Source organism: Bubalus bubalis, chromosome 7 (genome assembly GCF_019923935.1).
Source record: "Bubalus bubalis isolate 160015118507 breed Murrah chromosome 7, NDDB_SH_1, whole genome shotgun sequence".
Lineage (NCBI taxonomy): Eukaryota > Metazoa > Chordata > Mammalia > Artiodactyla > Bovidae > Bubalus > Bubalus bubalis.
Genome location: NC_059163.1, coordinates 13,885,296 through 13,910,062, shown reverse-complemented (window position 1 = coordinate 13,910,062; position 24,767 = coordinate 13,885,296). Strand labels below are relative to the sequence as shown.

Genomic DNA, 24,767 nt, shown 5'->3' with positions numbered 1-24,767 from the left:
ACAGGGGTCCACAGTTGAGAAAAAGCCCAACAGTCAACTCATGAGGACAAAATGGACCATAGATTTCTCTGCAAATTCTTCTCCTCCATGGGGGAGTTCATGGGGCTGAATTACCTATGAGCAAGACAAGGGCACACTCTCAGTCTGCCCACCTAATGTCCGAGGTGTGTTTCCTGGATCAGAGGTCAGCAAACCTTTTCCCCAAAAGGGCCAGATGACAAATATTTTCAGCCTTGCAAGCCATCTAATTCATGTGGCAAATACTCGATTCTGCCTTTGGAGTTTGAATGCAGCTGTAGACTCACAGAAGCAAATGGGTGTGGCCAAGTTGGCCTGAGAACAGAAGGGTCTAGATCCTTGTTACTCCAAGCATGGTCCCTGGTCCAGTAATATCAGCATGCCCTGGAAGCTTGTTAGAAATGCAGAATCTCAGGCCCCACCGGGGGCCACCTGAATTAGGATCTGCTGCTCATAAGGATTGTTCCTTAGACTTCCACATATATCACTACCATATAGAGTGATCACATTTTTGTCACCTGTAAAATGGAGAGATAATTCATATACCCAGCACATTGGGTGGTGTGAGAATTCTAAGTGTTCACAGGATGACAATGCTAAGAGACCACTCTCCACGGGTCTCCTCTGTCGGTGCATGTCTTCTAAGTGAGAAGGATGGCCCTTTTGTTCTAGAAGATCTTCTCAAGGATGCTTGTGCAGTAAACTTGACTGATGGAGACTGTGTCTCCCTCAGGGCAAAGGGCTGAAGTGCTCAGTGCCTGGTATAAAACACCCGGGTTCCCTGAGCTTAGGGCACCTCTTGTGTAACGTACCTCACTGCATGTGTGGGTGTGCTGGCCTTCTTCAGAGCATCCTGAGGGCAACGGGACACCAAAGGACTTGCTGATGCTCTGATACTACTGTGGTTGTTAATAATAGTAAGAAAGTCCTCTGATGACTCAGGAGTCTCTTGACACACCTCCCTTTCCTGAAGGAAAGGAAGTTTCCTGGATGGATCAAGGTTGAGAAACCCATCAAGTGTTCTCAGCAACTTCTCCCTACAACTCTCTTTGCTTTTAATTCCACAAGAAAGGAAAGATGGGTAGAATTTACCTTTCCTTGACCTCTGTCCTTGGCTGGTTCCTGGGAATCTCCTGTAGGATGCTCAAGGTCAGCAGTGCTAGGGTTGTGCCCTGATTCAGAGATTCCATCCCCTGGCCACCTTCTTTCTCCCTTCTAGAGAGAGTGGCCACAAACCACCAATGTACTGGAAAATGTTTTAAACCTGGGTCACAGTAGCATGGAAATGGTATGGAACATCACATCAGAGCTGGAAGCTGGCTGCTGTGTCCCCAAGAAGATTTTCTTCCAGGTGCTTTTCCTGGTAGAAGACAGAGTATCCTTGTAGTAACAAGTGATATGGTGACTCTAGAATCTCTACAGAGCAGGGACTCAGGATGCCAGTCTGGAGGGATGGGAGATTTGCCTTAAAACTGCTTTTGTTTAGCAGGCACCTTCTGCTTAGCTAAAGAGCACCTTTATGGGGTGATTTTGTAATTCTAAAGGAGAATGGGAAGGACCCCCAAGCCCACCCTGTGGGGTCACCACTCTGTGATAGAATGTTCATGAAGTTTGAACTTCAGCTGACAGTTCAAATCTTGACTCTACCACCAACTAGGTAAGTGGCCTCAAGCAAATTATAGGTCCTCCAAAGAGTTTGTTTTGCTCATCTCTAAAATGTGCATACTGCATAGAATTAAAATCATGTCAAGTTCCTGGCAGAAAGTGGGCCTGGAATAAGCTCTGGCCTCTCTTGGGACTCCTGGGGGAGAAGCAGGCTGGAGCACTGCCCACTGGGTTCCCTCCATGCCTGGTCTTTGTTGCGGCTTCTGGGAAGGTCACTGCTAGCTATTTGACCCAAAGCCTGCAGTAGATTGAGTGAGAAGGCACAGAGATGGAGGGCTTGCACAGAGGGTAGGTGATGGAGACTGTTGTCTGCAGAGCTCAGCTTGGACAATTTGCGGGAAGAGCTTCATGAGGTGGGAAGAGATGCCTTGCTTGGTGAGAACTATGGCTTTGCGTGGAACTCCATGAGTTAGCATGTGCACACCTTCAACCAGAGCCCCATTGTTGACCTTCATAACTGCTGCTTGAGAAAGGCAGCGCAGGAGTTACCAGGCCTCACTCCAGTATTCTTGCCTGGAGGATCCCAGGGATGGGGAAGCCTGGTGGGCAGCTGTCTATGGGGTCGCACAGAGTCGGACATGACTGAAGTGACTTAGCAGCAGCAGCAGCAGCTCATGGGTGCAGAAACTGACATTCAGAAATGTAAGGACTTGCAGAGAGCCTGCCAGTGGTTCCACACAGTGAATGGTGGGGCTGTGATTTGAAGCCAAGTCTCCCACTACAAAGCATTTCTTGCTGGGCCAGTATCAGATCAGGTGGGCTTGTGCCCACTCCAGAGAGGACCAGTGTGTCCAGTGGGGAGCAGCCTTCCAGCCATCGTTGGAGATGTGTGGCTATGGAAGACACTGCCTGATTTCTGTGCAGGCCAAGGACCCTGGAAAGGGAAGTGGACCAACCTATGATGGGAACTGAGGTGAGCCTGATGGATGGGGGTCCCTAAAGGAAGCTGAAAGATAAGACTTGGCAAGGGGGCAGGGGGCATCAGGAGGCAGGGACCCAGTGTGTCACTGCATGGGACCTTCCCAGGACCAGTCACATCTTGTACTTTCAGAAGGTGAGGGAGAAGGCTGAAGGGCAAGAACTGAGTTGCCTGCAGCTCAAGAGCTCTGCTTTGGAACCACCATTAAAAGAGCTGATTATAACAAGTCCAAACTGTGTCTCTACAGGTTGGAAAGAGAGAAAGTGGTGGATGCCAATGTTCTGGCAGAAGCCTGACGGTCATGGCTCACAGTGGCCATGATGGTCAACACAGCAGAGAAGTGACAACAGCTGTGGGCACCAAGGCTTCCTAGTGACGCCCCTTTTTCCCACTAGTGGGGAGGGGCCCTTCTGGTTTACATGAAAATACTTTGTGGTTACTCAAGCAAGTCTGGAGACAGTTCTGGACAATATAATGACTATAATTCTGTCAGTAAGTGGGAAGGAACTTCAAGCATGTGGCTTGGAGTTTACTATTACTATGAAAGTGAAAGTCGCTCAGTCATTTCCGAGTCTTTGAGACCCCATGGACTATATACAGTCCATGGAATTTTCCAGGCCAGAATACTGGAGTGGGTAGCCTTTCCCTTCTCCAGGGGATCTTCCCAACTCAGGGATAGAACCCAGGTCTCCCACATTGCAGGCAGATTCTTTACCAGATGAGCCACAAGGGAAGCCCAAGAATACTGGAGTGGGTAGCCTCTCCCTTCTCCAGCAGATCTTCCTGACCCAGGAATTGAACTGGGGTCTCCTGCATTGCAGGCAGATTCTTTACCAACTGAGCTATGAGGGAAGCCCATTACTAGTATTATAAATGTGAGTAATTTTTACTTATTGGCACAAGAAGACTGAAATATATTTCAGTGGAAATGGGAAAGCCCTGTCAGTGTTACCAGTTTCCAGCTTGTCCCTCTGTGCCTAAATCTCAAATCATAAGGTGACTCCTCATGCAAGTTCTTTCTTGGGCACATATTTCTTTTATCGAATTGCTTTCCTGACAACTGGCCTGAGGCTCTGTACTCTGGGAATGGGGGTTTGGATGAGGGAGGAGGGAAAATTCATCTGGAACTCGAGACTCAGGTGATATGTCTCTTAAGGGGATGGCAGGGGGACTGGGTACTTCATTGGTGGCTCAGGAAGAGGCAGCCTCTGGGAAACCACTGAGACAGGGAGAGAGAGAGAGAGAAAAAAAAAAAAAAAGGCCTGGGAGATGGCAGTGGGGCCAGATAGGTGGCTGCCAAAAGCAAGCTTCACCCACTTGGAGAGTTTGTGTTGGACTTGCTTTTATCTCATTCACCCCCAAATTATTAGTTGTTGGTTAGTCGCTAACTTGTGTCCTCCTCTTTTGTGACCCCATGGACTATAGCCCACCAGGCTTCTCTGTCCATGGGGATTCTCCAGGCAAGAATACTGGAGTGGGTTGCCATTTTCTTCCCCAGGGGATCTTCCTGACCCAGGGATCAAACCCAGCTCTACCTACATTTGCAGGTGGATTCTTTACCACTGAGCCACCTGGGGAGCTCAAATAAATGATTACCTCCTGTGAAATAGGTGCTTTCAGGACTGCATATGGGAAGTGTGAGGAGGTAGACATGAGAACCTGACTTCTCTTAGCAGTTTGGGGAGAAAGAGGATGAGTCATGGTTGAAAGTAACCCTGTCATGCAGTTGGCAGAAATCAGAACCGTAAGAAAGTCACAGAAAATGTGAGAGAGGGTATGTGGGGAAGATTATATCTGTCTTGGGTCAGGGTTGCCATGAGATGCAGAAGGCATCATGGAGGGGGTGGAATTGGCCCATAAAAGTCACATATTTTGAGATGCCAATGTCGAGATGGGGGTTAAAAGGGGTCCCAGGTAGCAGAGGCAGGTTGGCAAAAGTAGGGAGGTGGCAAGTTAAGGAATCTGTACAGTAGAGCGAATACTGTCCACTTGCACCCATGTGTGTGCTGTAAGGTTTGAGTGGCAATTTGAGGAACTTTTAAGAGTGTTTTTCTTTAGGTGGAGAATTTTCTGTATTTTCCTCTATTAAATAGATTGTATCTTTGTGTGTGTGAAATAACGATGAGATGATCACAGTGATGATGATGGAGATGGTGGTGCTGATAGTGGTGGTAATGATGGTGATGGTAATGATGATGGTAATGATAACAATGATGGTGATGATAACGATGATGGTAATGCTGCTGCTGCTGCTGCTTCTGATGATGATGACGATGGCAATGGGGATGATGACAGTGGTGGTGATGATGGTGATGATAATGATGATGGTGATGATATTGATGATGGTGATGCTCCTGCTGCTTCTGATGATGATGATGATGGCAGTGGGGATGGTGGTGTGGTGGTGATGACGGTGATGATAATGATGATGATGGTGATGATAATGATGATGGTGATGCTCCTGCTGCTTCTGATGATGATGATGATGGCAGTGGGGATGGTGGTGTGGTGATGATGATGGTGATGATAATGATGATGGTGATGCTCCTGCTGCTTCTGATGATGATGATGATGGCAGTGGGGATGGTGGTGTGGTGGTGATGATGGTGATGATAACGATGATGGTAATGCTGCTGCTTCTGATGATGATGACGATGGCAATGGGGATGATGACAGCGGTGATGATGATGGAGATGATGGTGGTGTGGTGGTGATGGTAATGATGATGATGATGATGACGGTAATGATAATGATGGTGATGATAATGATGATGGTGGTGATGATGACAACATGAATTGTGGTCAAGTTGGACTGAGCCTTATATTGCCAAGCTTGGTTTTGTTCTGTGGGCAAAGGAAACACATCACTGACTTGATATACTCCCTGCCCCCAGTCTCTTTTGTTTCTTGCTGAATTTGACTCTAAGGGGACATTGCCCATCTCACCCAACCATACATAAGAACAAAGTTGTAAGAAGGAATCTCCAAGAAATAGTTTATTCTTAACAAGGAACAAGGCTGACTTGAACAGAGCCAGGAAATCCAGTGTCTCGGGCTACTTTCAGCTCCTGCCCCTAATTCATGAACTCAGTCCAGTGAGACACCCTCAGTGTAGCCACGGTTGCAGCGAAGAGAGAAGCAGCCCCATTGTTTCCTGCAGGGGCAGGATGGTGCCCACAGGGAACAAAGAAGGAAAAGTGTACAAAACAGTGGACACGTGGACAATACTGTCTAGAAACAGCCTGGGTTCAAAGGAGGAAAACAAAGACCATTTCTTTCCTTTTTTCAAATAAAAACATAAACCACGTGATATATGAAAATGTCTCTTAAGAAATCTAAGAGATTTATGATGTAAATAGTGAAAGTTGGATAAAAATAAAAACACAACTGAACTTTTCACAGGACTGTACAGATATCAGAGACTCCAGAGAGATGAGTTCAAAGAATCTAAAACACCAGGCTTATCTCTACAGAAAACTGACCTGCCCAATGAGTGAAACAAGAAAGTTTCTTGAAATTATGTTGATTATGATGTTGACCAAAAACTGCTACAAAGTAGTTTGGGTATGTCACACACAGGATCTTAATTAACCTTTTAACAACCCCAGGGGTTAGTTTCTTTAATCCCCATTTTAAAACGAGAAAACTGACACTGAAGTGATTATGTGATTGCCTGAGGTCTTCTGGTTAGTAAACAGCAGGGCTGGATTCCAACCACAGTCCTGATTCCAAGTCTAAGCTTTATTCTGATTGCTAAAAGCATCTCCCAATTCAAAAACAAAGTGCTCCCTGAATAGATCATCAAGCAGTTTGCTCTTAGCATGAGCCCACCATCTTCCTAGCGTAAACTTTCTAACCAACTGGGCTTCCTAGTTTATCAGTGTGGAGCCACCTCCTTGATGGCAATTGGGAGATCCTCTTTAATATGGTGCTGATGAGACGATGTCACCCCCTTCCAGGAAAGGAAACTTGGATGGAGACAGAGACTCAGAGTTCTGCCATGGGACTGGGTTTTGGGAGGAACTCAGCTGACACTCTTTAGGGGTGACTGACGGTCACTTGACCTTCTGAATGGGCATCGTCCTGCCATCCCAGCACCAGGGGTGGGGTGGGAGTGGAGACCTGCTGAAATTAAAGATGGGGACAGTAGCAGGCCAACTTAGAACATCAGAAAGACGGGCGTGGCAGAGGAGGCAAAAGAGGACACTTCCGGTTTTGCTCCAGGATTGGGGGATCGTGTTTCCATAGGCAGGGCAAACACATCAGACGATTAAGGGCTGAATTTTCAAAAGTATGCCCTGAAGACCAGGGTAGACTGAATTGCAAAGTTGTGATGGGTCTAGCTGCTTTAGGGGATGGGAGTACACTCCAAAAAGTAAGGTTCTATTTCGCCTGTATAAATAATGTCATAAATGTCAAAGGTTTTGCATGTCTACTACCCAATTGGATTCTTCCAATAACTTTGTAATCAGAGGTGGGGCATTGAGCTGTGTGACCCCTTTGACAGATGTGGAAAACTGAGGCACAGAAAGGGCAAGGCTTGTCCACAGATGTGCAGGGAATTAGCTGGGCAGCTTGGACCACAACCCAGGCTCCCCAGCTCTGAGCCCAGGGCCTTCTCTGCATCTGTTATTTGGGGTGAGACGGGGACCATCGTGGCACAGAGAGGGGCTTTCGGTGGGCAGGGCAGTGGTGTGTGCAGTCCCGCTGGAAGCTGCAGGTGGTGGCTTAGCTGCTGCAGCCACGAGAACAGGCATGGGCCAGAATGTTGTTGTTACACCCGTCCTGGAGCTTGCCCTGGGCCTGGCTCCCGGCTCGGCCTTCCATGTCCAAGAGCTGGCCGCCCTGCCCCTGCTGCTTCCTCAGCCTGCAAACAAGCACAGCATAGACCCAGTTAGCGATGTGCAGCAAGGGATGTCCAGGCACAGAGGGGAACCAGAGAAACCAAGGAGACTTGCAAGAGCAGAATGCTGTGTCTGGGAGCCCGTAGGCTGGGTCCACACCCAGCTCAGGTGGCTCTGGTGAGTTACTCAACCCCCAACACCTTGGTCTCTTTATCTGTAAAATGGAGATAAAAAATTCCTACCTCATGGCTCCTTGTGAAATCCACAGGAGATCACGTATATAATTTCCAAGTTCACACAGTAGGTAGAGGGTGAGCCCCACACATCATTCACGCGTATTAAGTACTGAATGCCCACTGGTGGACCAGCCATCATGCCCAGGAGCAGAGGAAGCCCTGGCCAGCAAAACAGTCAGAGTGTCTATCCTCATCAAGTTTACCACCCGACGGGGGAGTTGGATATAAATCAAATTATCTCACAAAGGTAATTATAGGGGAATGGAATGCAGAAGTAGGAAGTCAAGAGATACCTGGAGTAAGGGGCAAATTTGGCCTTGGGGTACAAAAATGAAGCAGGGCAAAGGCTAACAGAGTTTTGCCAAGATAACGCACTGGTCATAGCAAACACCCTCTTCCAACAACACAAGAGAAGACTCTACACATGGATATCACCAGATGGTCAATACTGAAATCAGATTGATTATATTCTTTACAGCCAAAGATGGAGAAGCTCTATACAGTCAGCAAAAATAAGACCAGGAGTTGACTATGGCTTGGATCATGAACTCCCTATTGCCAAATTCAGACTTAAATTGAAGAAAGTAGGGAAAACCACTAGACCATTCAGGTATGACCTAAATCAAATCCTTTATGATTATACAGTGGAAATGACAAACAGATTCAAGAGATTAGATCTGATAGACAGAGTGCCTGAAGGACTATGGACAAGAGGTTCCTGACACTGTACAGGAGGCAGTGATCAAGACCATCTCCAAGAAAAAGAAATGCAAAAAGGCAAAATGGTTGTCTGAGGAGGCCTTACAAATGGCTGAGAAAAGAAGAGAAGCTAAAGGCAAAGGAGAAAAAGGAAAGATATACCCATTTGAATGCAGAGTTCCAAAGAACAGCAAGGAGAGATAAGAAAGCCTTCCTCTGTGATCAGTGCAAAGAAATAGAGGAAAACAATAGAATGGGAAAGACTAGAGATCTCTTCAAGAAAATTAGCGATACCAAGGGAACATTTCATGCAAAGATGGGCTCAATAAAGGACAGAAATGGTAGGGACCTAACAGAAGCAGAAGATATTAAGAAGAGGTGGCAAGAATACACAGAGAACTGTACAAAAAAGATCTTCAAGACCCATATAACTACAATGGTGTGGTCATTCACCCAGAGCCAGACATCCTGGAATGCAAAGTCAAGTGGGCCTTAGGAAACATCCCTATGACCAAAGCTAGTGGAGGTGATGGAATTCCAGTTGAGGTAACCCAAATCTTAAAAGATGATGCTGTGAAAGTGCTGCACTCAACATGCCAGCAAATTTGGAAAACTCAGCAGTGGCCACAGGACTGGAAAAGATCAGCATTCATTCCAATCCCAAAGAAAGACAATGCCAAAGATTGTTCAAACTACCACATGATTGCACTCATCTCACATGCTAGCAGAGTTAAAAATTCTCCAAGCCAGGCTTCAGTAGTACGTGAACTGTGAACTTCCAGATGTTCAAGTTGGATTTAGAAAAGGCAGAGGAACTGGAGACCAAATTGCCAACATCTGTTGGATCACAGAAAAAGTAAGAGAGTTACAGAAAAACACATACTTCTGCTTTATTCACTATGCCAAAGCCTTTGACTGTGTGGATCACCACAAACTGTGGAAAATTCTTAAAAGAGATGGGAATACCAGACCAACTTACCTGCCTCCTGCGAAATCTGTATGCAGGTCAAGAAGCAACAGTTAGAACTGGACACGGAACAACAGACTGGTTCCAAATAGGAAAAGGAGTACTTCAAGGCTATATATTGTCACCCTGCTTATTTAACTTACATGCAGAGTACATCATGGGAAACACTGGGCTGGTTGAAGCACAAGCTGGAATCAAGATTGCCAGGAGAAATATCAATAACCTCAGATATGCAGATGACACCACCCTTATGGCAGAAAGTGAAAGTGAAGTCGCTCAGTCATGTCTGACTCTTTGCAACCCCATGGACTGTAGTCTATCAGGCTCCTCCGTCCATGGGATTTTCCAGGCAAGAGTGCTGGAGTGGATTGCCATTTCCTTCTCCAGGGGATCTTCCCGACCCAGGAATCGAACCAGGGTCTCTGGCATTGCAGACAGACGCTTTACCGTCTGAGCCACCAGGGAAGCCTGCTGCTTCTGCTAAGTCACTTCAGCAGTGTCGGACTCTGTGTGACCCCATAGATGGCAGCCCACCAGGCTCCCCCGTCCCTGGGATTCTCCAGGCAAGAACACTGGAGTGGGTTGCCATTTCCTTCTCCAATGCATGAAGGTGAAAAGTGAAAGTAAAGTCGCTCAGTTGCGTCCGACCCTCAGCGACCCCATGGACTACAGCCTTCCAGGCTCCCCGGTCCATGGGATTTTCCAGGCAAGAGTACTGGAGTGGGGTGCCATTGCCAGGGAAGCCTAAGAAGAACTAAATAGCCTCTTGATGAAAGTGAAAGAGGACAGTGAAAAAGTTGGATTAAAGCTCAATATTCTGAAAACTAAGATCAGGGCATCTGGTCCCATCACTTCATGGCAAATAGATGGGGAAACATGGAAACAGTGAGAGGCTTTGTTTTTTGGGGCTCTAAAATCACTGCAGATGGTGATTGCAGCCATGAAGTTAAGACACTTGCTCCTTGGAGGGAAAGCTGTGACCAACCTAGACAGCGTATTCAAATACAGAGACATTACTTTGCCAACAAAGTTCTGTCTAGTCAAAGCTTTGTTTTTCCAGTGGTCATGTATGGAAGTGAGAGTTGGACTGTAAAGAAAGCTGAGGGCCAAAGAATTGATGCTTTTGAACTGTGGTGTTGGAGAAGACTCTTGAGAGTCCCTTGGACTGCAAGGAGATCCAACCAGTCAATTGTAAAGGAAATCAGTCCTGAATATTCATTGGAAGGACTGATGCTGAAGCTGAAAATCTAATACTTTGTCACCTGATGGGAAGAACTGACTCATTTGAAAAGACCTTGATGCTGGGAAACATTGAGGGCAGGAGGAGAAGGGGACAACAGAGGATGAGATGGTTGGATGGCAACACTGATTTGATGGACATGAGTTTGAGCAAGCTCTGGGAGTTGGTGATGGACAGGAAAGCCTGGCGTGCTACAGTCCATGGGGTCTCAAAGAGTCAGACAGGACTGAGCGACTGAACTGAACTGATCTCACAAAGAGATACCCGAACAGATGAGCACCCAGACTTACAATATACTCCACGACAAACAGTGTTGAGGGAGTTTAATTCTTTAAAAAAATTTTTTTCTTGAAGTATAATTGATTTGTGTTGTGTTAGTTTCTGGGTCCAGTAAAGTGACTTGGTTGTATATCTCTACTTGTCTATTTATATGCTCGTTTTCATATTCTTTTCCATTGTGGCTTATTACAGGATATTGAATACAGCTGCCCTTGTCATTTATCTATTTTATGTATAGTAGTTTATATCTGCTAATCCCAGACTCCTAATTTATCCCTCCTCCCTTCCTTCACCCTTTGGTAACCATAAGTTTATTTTCTTTGCTTTTTTTTTTTTGTTTCCTATATGATATTATACATGTTTCAATGCCATTCTCCCAAATCATCCCACCCTCTCCCTCTCCCACAGTCCAAAAGACTGTTCTATACATCTGTGTCTCTTTTGCTTTCTCGCATACAGGGTTATCGTTACCATCTTTCTAAATTCCATATATATGCATTAGTATACTGTATTGGTGTTTTTCTTTCTGGCTTACTTCACTCTGTATAATAGGCTCCAGTTTCATCCACCTCATTAGAACTGATTCACATGTATTCTTTTTAATGGCTGAGTAATATTCCATTGTGTATATGTACCACAGCTTTCTTATCCATTCATCTGCTGATGGACATCTAGGTTGCTTCCATGTCCTGGCTATTATAAACAGTGCTGTGATGAACACTGGGGTACACAAATGAAACTAGAACACTTTCTAACACCATACATAAAAATAAACTCAAAATGGATTAAAGATCTAAACGTAAGACCAGAAACTATAAAGCTCTTAAAGGAGAACATAGGCAAAATACTCTCTGACATAAATCACAGCAGGATCCTCTATGACCCACCTCCCAGAATATTGGAAATAAAAGCAAAAATAAACAAATGGGACGTAATTAAACTTAAAAGCTTCTGCACAACAAAGGAAACTATAAGCAAGGTGAAAAGACAGCCTTCAGAATGGGAGAAAATAATAGCAAATGAAGCAACTGACAAACAACTAATCTCAAAAATATACAAGCAACACCTGCAGCTCAATTCCAGAAAAATAAACGACCCAATCAAAAAATGGGCCAAAGAACTAGACATTTCTCCAAAGAAGACATACAGATGGCTAACAAGCACATGAAAAGATGCTCAACATCACTTATTATCAGAGAAATGCAAATCAAAACCACAATGCGGTACCATTTCATGCCGCCATCCAAAAGTCTACAAGCAATAAATGCTACAGAGGGTGTAGAGAAAAGGGAACCCTCTTACACAGTTGGTGGGAATGCAAACTAGTATAGCCACTATGGAGAACAGTGTGGAGATTCCTTAAAAAACTGGAAATAGAACTGCCATATGACCCAGCAATCCCACTGCTGGGCATACACACCGAGGAAACCAGAATCGAAAGAGACACGTGTACCCCAATGTTCATAAGTTTATTTTCTATGTGAGTCTGTTTCCATTTTGTAAATAAATTCGTCTGTATCGTATTTTAGATTTCGCATATAAGTCATATCATATGATATTTGTCTTTCTCTGTTTAACTTACTTCACTAAGCATGGTAATCTCTAGGTCCATCCATATTGCTGCAAATGGCATTTTCATTCTTTTTTATGGTTGAGCAATGCTACATCTTCTTTATCCGTTCATCTGTTGATAGACATTTAGGCTGCTTTTGTGTCTTACCTATTGTAAATAGTGCTGCTATGAACACTGGGGTGCCGGGTTTTCTCTGGATGTGTACGCAGGAGTGGGATTGCTAGCTCATATGGCAACTCTTTAGTTTTTAAGGCTCCTCCTTAAAAGTAGTGGCGGCACCAATTTACCTTGAGGGAGCAGGGATGCGAACACTGCATTTCCTAACAGCTGGCCACCTGGCTGCTTTCCACATGATTGTGGAGGTCAACATCCTTCCCTTTCTGATCTCATCAAGTTCAGGATCATGCCCTAAACCACAGCTGTCACAGTGTGTAGGCCAGAACATGAAGCTGAGCCATTTAGGGAGGCAATGAGAAGTCTGAGACCAGGGAAGAGCTCAGCTCAAACCCTGGATCTCAACACCAGCCACTTGAGTCAAGGGGTCAAGCTGTCTATCTTGGGAGCCTCAGTTTCCCGATCTATCACTGGGGACTACATCACTTACTCAGCAGGAGGCTAAAGGGAATCAGAGAGGATGGGCACGACATATCTAGTACAGAGCAGGAAATAATCATATTACTGGAGTTCTACCTTGTTCTGAAAGACACGGGTTTCAGCCGGAACGTATCCTTTACATTAGTGTGTTCTGTCAGATGGAGTGCAGGCCTATGGCTTGATTTAAACGAAAGAGCTGTTTCACCCAACAAACTTCTGTGTGTGCTCGTCACGTGCAGAGAACTGTGGAGGACCCTCAGGTGAACACACACACAGCCTCAGATGGATCTCAGTTTGTGTGTATGTGTGTGTATGGTGGGGATGCTCTGTGTGTGTGTGTGTGTATGATGGGGATGCTGTATGTATGTGTGTGTGTGTATGTGTGTGTATGATGGGGATGCTGTGTGTATATTATGGGGATGCTGTATATGTGTGTGTGTGTGTACACATACATGTGGTGTGGATGCTCTATGTGTGTGTGTGTATGGTGGGGATGCTGTGTGTGTGTGTGTGTATGATGGGGATGCTGTATGTGTGTGTGTGTGTGTGTGTGTGTGATAGGGATGCTCTGTGTGTGTGTATGTGTATTATGGGGATGCTGTATGTGTGTGTGTGTATGATGGGGATGCTGTGTGTGGTGGGGATGCTCTGTATGTGTGTGTGTGTGTGTGTGATGGGGATGCTGTGTGTGTGTGTGTGTGTGTGTGTGTGTGTGTATGATGGGGATGCTGTATGTGTGTGTGTGTGTGATGGGGATGCTGTGTGTGTGTGTGTGTGTGTATGTGTATTATGGGGATGGTGTGTGTGTGTGTATGTGTATGTATTATGGGGATGCTATATGTGTATGTGTGTGTGTGTGTGTGGTGGGGATACCTAGTGTTTGGAACCATGCTAGTATTTGAGCAAGTCCTCCAGCCAATGCTGAAACACCAGCAGCAACACAGCAGTTTATAAGATAGGGAACTTGGTGGCTATTGCTTCCTGTCCTTTGTCTACTTGCAGGAACCAGGACCAGGTGTGCAGTCCACCTGCCTCTGAGGTTTGCAGCCCTCCAGGTGGGACAACTGGGGAAGGCAGGCAGGATAAAACACATCATCCTAGTGGAGGAGGGGTCAGGACCAAGGGGACAGAGCTGGGATCTAAAGGACAAAGTGGGCAAGGAGGGGAGACTCTATGGGGAGGGAGGAGGGTGGTCGGATTTCATCTGCAAGGCTGGGCTTGTCTGAGAATCTTGCTCCTGTTTTCTTATTCCCTCCCCTTCATTCAGAGAGACTCTCTCAGGCATCTCTGGAGAGAAAATCAGATCAGAAATAGGGAAAAGTCAAATGACAAGAAACCTATGGAAGTGAAAAGGAAATTGTTTTACTTACAAAGTAGGACATCGCTGTTTGGTTCACATCTGTGATATTGCATAATTCTCTAGGTATATTGCAAGATAAAGATGAATGCCATTAAGATTTTCTTTTAAATGCCAAAACATAGCTTAGATAGCATTACTATCTCTAGACTTCTCTACTCTCTGATTATAATGCAAAATAAAGCTTCAAAAGCTGCATAATAAAGAGTGGAGCATATGGAAGAGGGAGCCCCAGTAAGGGAGAGATGGAGTCAGAAGTCTTGTGTAGATCAAGGAAGGCTTCCTGCAGGAGGCAGCTTTTGAGCTGGGCTTGAAGGACAACCCACTCCAGTACTCTTGTCTGGAAAATCCTATGGATGGATGAGCCTGGTAGGCCTCAGTCCATGGGGTCGCTAAGAGTCGGACACGACTGAGCAACTTTACTTTACTTACTTACTTTTAAGGATTGGTGTGGAATGTGGGTAGCTGGAGGGAGGGAAGAAATTTGAAATGAAAGGACACCAGTGCAGTAAGGCACAGAAAGTAAAAAAAAAAAAAAATTCCAGGGTGGATCAGAGTCTTTTTTGGAGCTATGTAATTTCAGCAACTTCAGCTCCTCCTCTTGGACAGAGCTGTTTTGAAGAGAACTGGCTGTTTCAAGTCTCCCCTCTTCTATGGAGGGTCTTATGTGGAACAATACGACCTGAGTGCTGGGGGCTTCGAACAGTAAGTAAATGAGATGTGAGTCATGCCGCTTGCAACTTACCACCAGGCTCAGTGTGAGATGAGGAGACAGAACCAAAAAGGAAGAACCCTCTCTAGACACCCACCCATCCCCCTACAGGCTTACAGAACTGTATTCTGATCTAGTTCTTGGAGGCTCCAAAGCCTGCCTTCTTCTCTCTGCATCTACAGTCCTGCCCACTTACCAACTATTCACCATCCATCTACCCATCCACTTTCTCTTCACCTATCATATATTCTACTCCACCCTTCCATCCATCCATCATCCACCCATATGTTCAATTATCTATCCCACCCCACCCCTACGTGTCCACTCCTGCTCACCTGTGTCCCCCCCATCCACTTACTTATTCACCTACCCATCTTTGCACCTCCTATATAGAAATCTATCTCATCCATTCATCAATACATCCCTCCATCCACCCATCTGCTCATCATCCATCTACTGACTCACCTGTCCCTCAATCCACTATCCACCCCATCCATTGATTGCCCCCAGAGACTCCCTATTTACCCATCCACCCACACAGCTACCTCCCATCTATCACCTTTTCATTTACTATCCATCCACCCATCTATCCATCCACCACCCTTCTGCCTATTCACTCATCCATCTACTCCCATATTTCCATTCATCTGATCAATCATCTGATCCACCTATTACCTCCATATCCTTCCACTCATTCTTTCCACCAGCTATGAGTGTGCCAGGCTCACAGTTGAGGCCTGGGGAACACAACAGAGAGCAAACAGTGAACGTTCACTGTGATGAAGTCTCTGCCAGAGGATGCAGTATGGCCCGGCATCCAGGGCCTGGGCTTAGAGCCAGGCTATCTCGTTCTGTCTCTGAGTCTGCCACTTCCTAACCACGTGACTTTGGGAGGCTGGATTCCAACTCAGGTCTGTCTGTCTCCAAGGCCCCTGCTCTTTCCACTGAATCTCATGCCTTTCAATCTGGATATGGGAGGAGAGAGCATGGAATGATTTTGCCATGCTCTGAAGAAATGAGAAAGGCTCAGTTTGCTCAAATAGAAACCCAGGAACCAAGACAATGATGTGAAACTATATGGTTGGCCCCAAGAGCTCACTTCCATGACTAGCCCAGAGCCCAGTTATCTATATTTCAGGAGGAAATGAAAAAGGATTTTGCGTATCTTAGTAGATGTAGCCCAAGTCTACTGATGCAAATTGGCTAGTTATCTCTGCAATGGCAGGAACATTTAATTTTCTCAGCCAACTTTATCAAATTAATTGTCAGTTTTGTGACCAGAATTCCGAGTGATGAATGTGAATGCTTTCAACGTCCAGAACTCATGCATTAATTGTCAGAAGGAAGTGCTCTGTGATGGAGACCCTCGATTAACGAGAACAGGACATATTAAAATTCGTCGTAGTATGGGCTGGAGGCATTTTTCAAAGGCAAAGCACTACACAGGATGAAAAGAAAATGGTTAGCAATCAAAGTAATTTCAAACCAAGCTCTTTCACACCCCGAGGATGCAGTCAGATTAACACCAACATTGATCTACAGCCTCAAATCCAAGGTACAGCCTGGCTCCCTGGTTCAGAGTGACCAGCTTTCTTTTGTGCTGGGTGCTTCAAAAAGGAAAACACTTCAAGTACTGTCACACCTATTCATATCATTTCACTGGTTATATGTGTCCAGAACTGTGTGGCATCTTGGAGTGGCCGTGTGGCGTGGTGGGAGAATGCAGGCTTTGGAATCATACAGAATTCAATCAGGATCCCAGCTTTGCTGTGAGTGGCTGAGGGACCTGGGGGAACTCACCCAACTTCCTGAAGCCTCTCGTTCCTCACCTGTAACACCCCCACAGCACCACCTCTTTAATGAAGGTGAACAAATGCATAGTATCTACTTGCCTGTAACAGGCACTTTATAAAGGGCAGGGATTTTTATGATGATGTTTGCAGTGTGGGTGTGTGATGCATGTACTCAGTCGTGTCTGATTCTTTGCAATCCCGTGGACTGTAGCCCACCAGGCTTTTCTGTCCATGGAATTCTCCAGGCAAGAATACTGAAGTGGGTTGCCATTTCCCCCTCCAAAGGATCTTCCCAACCTGGGGATTGAATCTTCATTTTTTTTTTTTTTTTTTGCCTCCTGCATTGGCAGGCAGATTCTTTACCACTATGCCACCTTTTTTTGTTACTGATTGCAGTGTGGGGATACTCCCATTTCACAGATGGAGAAACAGGATCAGTAAGTCAAGTTTAACTTCCTGCGGTAGTTCTGATGAATGTCTCCCAGCAAGAAGGTCCCCACAGATGGTTCCATTCTAGGGGATCAAGGAGGGAGACACAGAAAAGTGCAGGGTACTGGAATGGGGTGACATAGAGTGGCTGAAGGTCAGGACCCAGCAATGGGTGAGACAGGCAACAGGCTCAGGTGGGGGAATCCAGTCGCACAAGTTGCGGCGGGATCCAGGGGGGGTCTGCAAACCAGAAAGGCTGGGCATGGAACTGGTGCCTGGAACCGGGTCTCCAACCTGGTTGCTGGTCTCCCCTCCTCTGGGAAAGGACCATAGCGTGCCATCTGTGACCTTGCATCAGCCGGCCGGGGGCAGGTACACAGACAATGTGTGCTGGAAAGCTGGGCAGGTGGATGCAGGAATAAACACCCAGCCAGGTTTCTACTGCTCATCAGCTGCCTGTTTGCACAGGTTGGCAGGCTCTGTCTCAACACACTGAGGGGGAAAGGAAGCCAATCCCAACCGAATGGAGTAACAGGGTATCCTCGCTGGACAAGAATTCATGACCACTGGCAGAAGGCGAGCTCACAGACCTTGTGGATGACAGTTTGCATGAGTCAAATTGGAGCTTTATCTCTTGTGGCCAAGGGAGTTGAGATAGGTTGCTGTTTTGTGTGTATATGTAAGTGTTGGTTTAAAAATTAAGGCACAATGATGTCTGACATGGCACTTAATTGATACAGTACTATATTGGCCTGGTAATTTTGTGTATAATAAATATTACTAGTAAATATTTGGGCAGTGCTGACTGATCATGTAGGAAGGGTGTTAAGTGCTTAACATTTGTTCACTCACTGGTCCATACAACAGTCTTTCATATAGGGTAGGTTTTAACACCCCCTTCCCTGGTGGCTCAGACAGTACAGAATCTGCCTGCAAAGTGGGAGACCCGGGTTTGATCCCTGGGTTGGGAAGATCCCCTGGAGAAGGGAACGGCTACCTCCACTCCAGTATTTTGGCCTGGAGAATTCCACAGACAGAGGAGCCTGGCAGGCTATAGGTCATGGGGTTGCGAAGAGTTGGACACAACTGAGCAATTTTCACTTTCACCACTTTACAGATGAGGAAACTGAGGCACTAGAGTGAGGTCCAAGGTCGCAAAGCAAACATGGATCAGGATTCAAAACAAGGCAGTCTGATTCCAGAGGCTGTGCTCTTAGCTATTATGTATACTGCCTGTCCACAGTTAATAAAAACCAAAGGGTCAAAGTTACTGGAAAGTTCTGGAAGGGCATGCACCAACTTGAAGAAGAGTTGTCTGTTTGGGGATAGAAGGTGGATATTGAAGAGAAGGGATTTGATTTAGGTCATACCTGAATGGTCTAGTGGTTTTCCCTACTTTCTTCAATTTAAGTCTGAATTTGGCAATAAGGAGTTCATGGTCTGAGCCACAGTCAGCTCCTGGTCTTGTTTTTGCTGACTGTATAGAGCTTCTCCATCTTTGGCTGCAAAGAATATAATCAATCTGATTTTGGTGTTGACCATCTGGTAATGTCCATGTATAGAGTCTTCTCTCGTGTTGTTGGAAGAGGGTGTTTGTTATGACCAGTGCATTTTCTTGGAAAAACTCTATTAGTCTTTGCCCTGCTTCATTCCGTATTCCAAGGCCAAATTTGCCTGTTACTCCAGGTGTTTCTTGACTTCCTACTTTTGCATTCCAGTCCCCTATAATGAAAAGGATATCTTTTTTGGGTGTTAGTTGTAAAAGGTCTTGTAGGTCTTCATAGAACTGTTCAACTTCAGCTTCTTCAGCTTTACTGGTTGGGGCATAGACTTGGATTACTGTGATATTGAATGGTTTGCCTTGGAAACGAACAGAGATCATTCTGTCGTTTTTGAGATCGCATCCAAGTACTGCATTTCGGACTCTTTTCTTGACCATGATGGCTACTCCATTTCTTCTGAGGGATTCCTGTCTGCAGTGGAACAGTGTCTGCAGTAGAATTGTAGTACAGTGGAAGTGAGAAATAGATTTAAGGGCCTGGATCTGATAGATAGAGTGCCTGATGAGCTATGGAATGAGGTTCATGACATTGTACAGGAGACAGGGATCAAGACCATCCCCATGGAAAAGAAATGCAAAAAAGCAAAATGGCTGTCTGGGGAGGCCTTACAAATAGCTGTGAAAAGAAGAAAAGCAAAAAGCAAAGGAGAAAAGGAAAGATATAAACATCTGAATGCAGAGTTTCAAAGAATAGCAAGAAGAGATAAGAAAGCCTTCTTCAGCGATCAATGCAAAGAAATAGAGGAAAACAACAGAATGGGAAAGACTAGAGATCTCTTCAAGAAAATCAGAGATACCAAGGGAACATTTCATGCAAAGATGAGCTCTATAAAGGACAGAAATGGTATGAACCTAACAGAAGCAGAAGATATTAAGAAGAGATGGCAAGAATACACAGAAGAACTGTACAAAAAAGATCTTCACGACCCAGATAATCACGATGGTGTGATCACTGACCTAGAGCCAGACATCCTGGAATGTGAAGTCAAGTGGGCCTTAGAAAGCATCACTAAGAACAAAGCTATTGGAGGTGATAGATTCCAGTTGAGCTATTCCAAATCCTGAAAGATGATGCTGTGAAAGTGCTGCACTCAATATGCCAGCAAATTTGGAAAACTCAGCAGTGGCCACAGGACTGGAAAAGGTCAGTTTTCATTCCAATCCCAAAGAAAGGCAATGCCAAAGAACTCTCAAACTACAGCACAATTGCACTCATCTCACACACTAGTAAAGTAATGCTCAAAATTCTCCAAGCCAGGCTTCAGCAATATGTGAACCGTGAACTTCCTGATGTTCAAGCTGGTTTTAGAAAAGGCAGAAGAACCAGAGATCAAATTGCCAACATCCACTGGATCATGGAAAAAGCAAGAGAGTTCCAGAAAAACATCTATTTCTGCTTTGTTGACTATGCCAAAGCCTTTGACTGTGTAGATCACAATCAACTGTGTAAAATTCTGGAAGAGATGGGAATACCAGACCACCTGATCTGCCTCTTGGAAAATTTGTATGCAGGTCAGGAAGCAACAGTTAGAACTGGACATGGAACAACAGACTGGTTCCAAATAGGAAAAGGAGTACGTCAAGGCTGTATATTGTCACCGTGTTTATTTAACTTATATGCAGAGTACATCATGAGAAATGCAGGGCTGGAAGAAGCACAAGCTGGAATAAAGATTGCTGGGAGAAATATCAATAACCTCAGATATGTAGATGACACCACCCTTATGGCAGAAAGTGAAGAGGAACTAAAAAGCCTCTTGATGAAGGTGAAAGTGGAGAGTGAAAAAGTTGGCTTAAAGCTCAACATTCAGAAAATGAAGATCATGGCATCCGGTCCCATTACTTCATGGGAAATAGATAGGGAAACAGTGTCAGACTTTATTTTTTTGGGCTCCAAAATCACTGCAGATGGTGACTGCAGCCATGAAATTAAAAGATGCTTACTCCTTGGAAGGAAAGTTATGACCAACTTAGATAGCATATTCAAAAGCAGAGACATTACTTTGCCTACAAATGTTTGTCTAGTCAAGGCTATGGTTTTTCCTGTGGTCATGTATGGATGTGAGAGTTGGACTGTGAAGAAGGCTGAGCGCTGAAGAATTGATGGTTTTGAACTGTGGTGTTGGAGAAGACTCTTGAGAGTCCCTTGGACTGCAAGGAGATCCAACCAGTCCATTCTGAAGATCAGCCCTGGGATTTCTTTGGAAGGAATGATGCTAAAGCTGAAACTCCGGTACTTTGGCCACCTCATGCGAAGAGTTGACTCATTGGAAAAGACTCTGATGCTGCAAGGGATTGGGGGAAAGAGGAGAAGGGGACGACAGAGGATGAGATGGCTGGATGGCATCACTGACTCGATGATGTGAACTGTCTGAGTGAACTCCGGGAGTTGTGATGGACAGGGAGGCCTGGAGTGCTGCGGTTCATGGGGTTGCAAAGAGTAGGACACGACTGAGCGACTGATCTGATCTGATATGATTGAAGAGAAGCAAGCAGTCACCTGGTCTAATTGTTTGCACACTGCAAGAATCCCTTCTCTAGCATCCCTTGCACAGAGCCAGCCCGTCTTAACCCAAACCCCACTGCCCTCCTCCCCAGATAGTCCACTTCACTTGGGAACTGCTCAAATCCTTAGAAACTTTTCCTTTGCATAGAATTGCAACTGAGAATTCTGTGGCCTGATAGCTCCTCCCCCCTGGCCTTTGGTGCACTTCCTGGAATTATTCAGATGATTCTAATTTTTCTCTCTAGGGATATACCTTCAATTCTTAGGAGCCCCCAAACTAACCACCTTTCACTGTCCCCCAGATTCACCCCACCCCACTCTCCACCTGCTCTCCAGCCTGTGAGTCTGACTTGTAGGAATTGTATCAAAAACTCCTAAGCTCTTTGGGCTTCCAGGGGTTGACCGCTCGGGAGCCCTGGCAGAAATTAGAAGGAGCAAGGGCATTAAGTCCCCAGTCCCCTTCCTGTACTGGCCCCTGGGGCTACTGGGAACCTTGGAAGGTCATTTCTCCAATCGAGGGAGCCTTCTGGATGGCCTCTCTCTCATCTCTTCAACCTCCCAGTGGGAACACCTTGCCTTCTCTGAAGCCCCAGTTTACTTACTGCACAAGCCTCTATGACGCCCTTATAGCCACACCTTTGTAAAGGGTCCTTTGTAGATAAATTATCCTTGGAGAGTGTCTCCTCTGCAACTCTGACCAATACAACATCATTTCTAGTTCCTCATGAGATGTCTTTTCCTTAAGTAAAAGCTCAGTATAACTGTCTGTTCTACTTTCAAACCTCATCACTTATTGGGAAGATCACCTTGTATGCAACACTTATCTTGCAAATTCAATAAGAGCCTTTGGCCAGAAGCATTAAAATTCTATTTTATCTCCTATTGCCTGAAGCAAAAACCTATTTGAGGAAGTCTGAGGATGGAGTCAGCTGCACCTTGGGTGTGATATAGCAGAAAGGAGAGGATTATCTTACTAAGCATCCTCTTTCCCCTTTTGCAAACAGATGAGCTCTGGGGGAAATAGAAGGGATGGCACCCTCAAGTTTCTGAGTGATAGGGACTGAGATTTGTTGAGTTCATTCTTACTCAACACCTCCTCATTTAATACCTACACCACCCTTCCAGATAAAGTTGGGCAAATGACTCCTTCTCTGTAGATGTCATGTGTGTGTGCTAAGTCACTTCAGTTGTGTCTGATTCTTTGTGACCCCATGAACTGTAGCCCACTGGGCTCTTCTGTCCATGGGATTCTCCAGGCAAAAATATTGGAGTGGGTTGCCATGCCCTCCCCCAGGGGATCTTCCTGACCCAGGGATCAAACCTGCATCTCTTGTGTCTCCTGCATTGTAGGCAGATTCTTTACCATTGAGCCACCAGGAAGTCCTCTGTAGATGTCAATACTTACAAATCAAGGTCGTGGTGAGGATTTATTTTAGATAAAATGTAAATGTGTATAAAGCATCAAGCACAGTGCATGGTATGTAACAGGCTTTCAATATTCTAAAAAATGATAACCTATTTCACTTGGCTAGCAATGAGATTTCCATATGTAACAGGGAGAAAATTAGACCACCACCACCACCAACATTTACTCTAAAACAGATCACTGGATCCTATTTATAGCTTTCAAATTTACACATAGCCTTATTTCACATAGGATTAAATAAGGCCTATAAATATTCATATAAAAATTAGGGTACCTCTTTTTGACTAGAGAAATCTGATGGAAGGAAAAATAAAGATAGGTCTTTAAGTGAGTTAAATCTGAGCAGACCAATGACCATATGTGCTTTAGAGCAACATGATACAGGGTTGCATACAGTTGAGGCAATTTGTCAGGGTCTGTGGGTCTCCTTAATTCACTCCAGTATTCTTGCCTAGAGAATCCTGTGGACAGAGGAGCCTGGTGGGCTGTGGTCTATGGGGTTACACAGAGTTGGACACGACTGAAGCGACTTAGCATGCATGCATGCATTGGAGAAGGAAATGGCAACCCAGTCCAGTATTCTTGACTGGAGAATCCCTGGGACAGAGGAGGCTGGTGGGCTGCCATCTATGGGGTTGCACAGAGTCGGACATGACTGAAGCGACTTAGCAGCAGCAGCAGCAGCAGCAGTGTGTTTCCTTTGGCCGACTGAAAACTGGCCATGTTTTATTTTCTGTGGCTGAGATGGATATGTCAGGATCAGTTACCCTTTCAACCCAGCTGCAATTTCCTCTGACTGAGACCCCAGCGAAGAGGACTGCTGCTGCTGCTAAGTCACTTCAGTCGTGTCCGACTCTGTGTGACCCCATAGATGGCAGCCCACCAGGCTCCTCCGTCCCAGGGATTCTCCAGGCAAGAACACTGGAGTGGGTTGCCATTTCCTTCTCCAATGCAGGAAAGTGAAAAGTAAAAGTGAAGTCGCTTAGTCATGTCCGACTCTTAGCGACCCCATGGACTACAGCCTACCAGGCTCCTCCATCCATGGGATTTTCCAGGCAAGAGTACTGGAGTGGAGAGGGCCCTGATTCCTGTGTGATTTCTTGATTTTGAGTTTTCATGGAACTAGAGTTTGCCTCCGGTCACTTTCCATCTGGGGCTGAAATTCCTCCCGCGGTTTCAGGCCATGGAGTTGATTTCCCCTGGGCATTTCCTTGTGTTTGGAAAGGTGCCGCTTTGCTTACCATTTCTGTGTTCCCAGAAAGCCTAGCCTTCACTAACTCAGTCGCCTGGCCCCTCTCTCCACTCTCCCTTAGACATATCACTGCAGTTATGCTTTTATCAGTTTCTCTGACCGTGAAACAGGCAGGAAGACACTCACAGATAGACCTGCAATGAGAACTGGGTGAGAAAGTGGCTGCAGGGCCCCGTCCCCACCCTGAGCTCAACACACAGCAGGCGCTCTCAACTGTCAGCTGCTATTCCCTTTCACCTGCTCCTGTGAAATCGAGGTTTGCACCACATTCGGAACCGCAGACTGGAGAGAATGTCAGTGAACTGGCCTTGATTTCAGAGGCTGGATTCTCAGAGTCGGCCTCTTCCTAGCACGGAAGTTAGAAGGAGGGTGCCTGAGGAAAGGTTTTCCCCGTTTTATAGAAGTATCTGGGAAAAGTGGCTCTAACTCTATCTCTCCTTCCCTGTGGGTTGTTGAAGAGCTGAGAAGGATGTCATGGTTTTCTGTGAGTGACACAGACCTTGGTCAAGTCATGGAGTCACTGATGCACAGCCCAGCCTTTATTGACACACTTATGGAGCCTGAGGCTCAAAGAAGCTGGAACCCCACCAGGCTGGCCACTGAGAGAAGCAGAGCCAGGACCTGCAATGTCCACTCCATTCCCAAGCCTGAGATGAGTTATCCTCATACCTCCTTGCCACCAGTTCCCAGTGGCTCCA

General features: G+C 45.7%; 1 protein-coding gene across 3 annotated transcripts in view; it reads right to left on the bottom strand.

Annotated features, from left to right (window-relative positions):
* Positions 1-5,584: 5,584 nt before the first annotated feature.
* Positions 5,585-24,767, bottom strand: part of STK32B (serine/threonine kinase 32B) — a 400,933-nt gene continuing 381,750 nt past the window's right edge. For all 3 annotated transcript variants that reach the window (XM_025289714.2, XM_025289713.3, XM_025289716.3), the window contains one exon: positions 5,585-7,468. In XM_025289714.2, the coding sequence (XP_025145499.1) occupies positions 7,330-7,468 (139 nt within the window). In that variant the 3' untranslated portion in view covers positions 5,585-7,329. The remainder of the gene's footprint in view (positions 7,469-24,767) is intronic.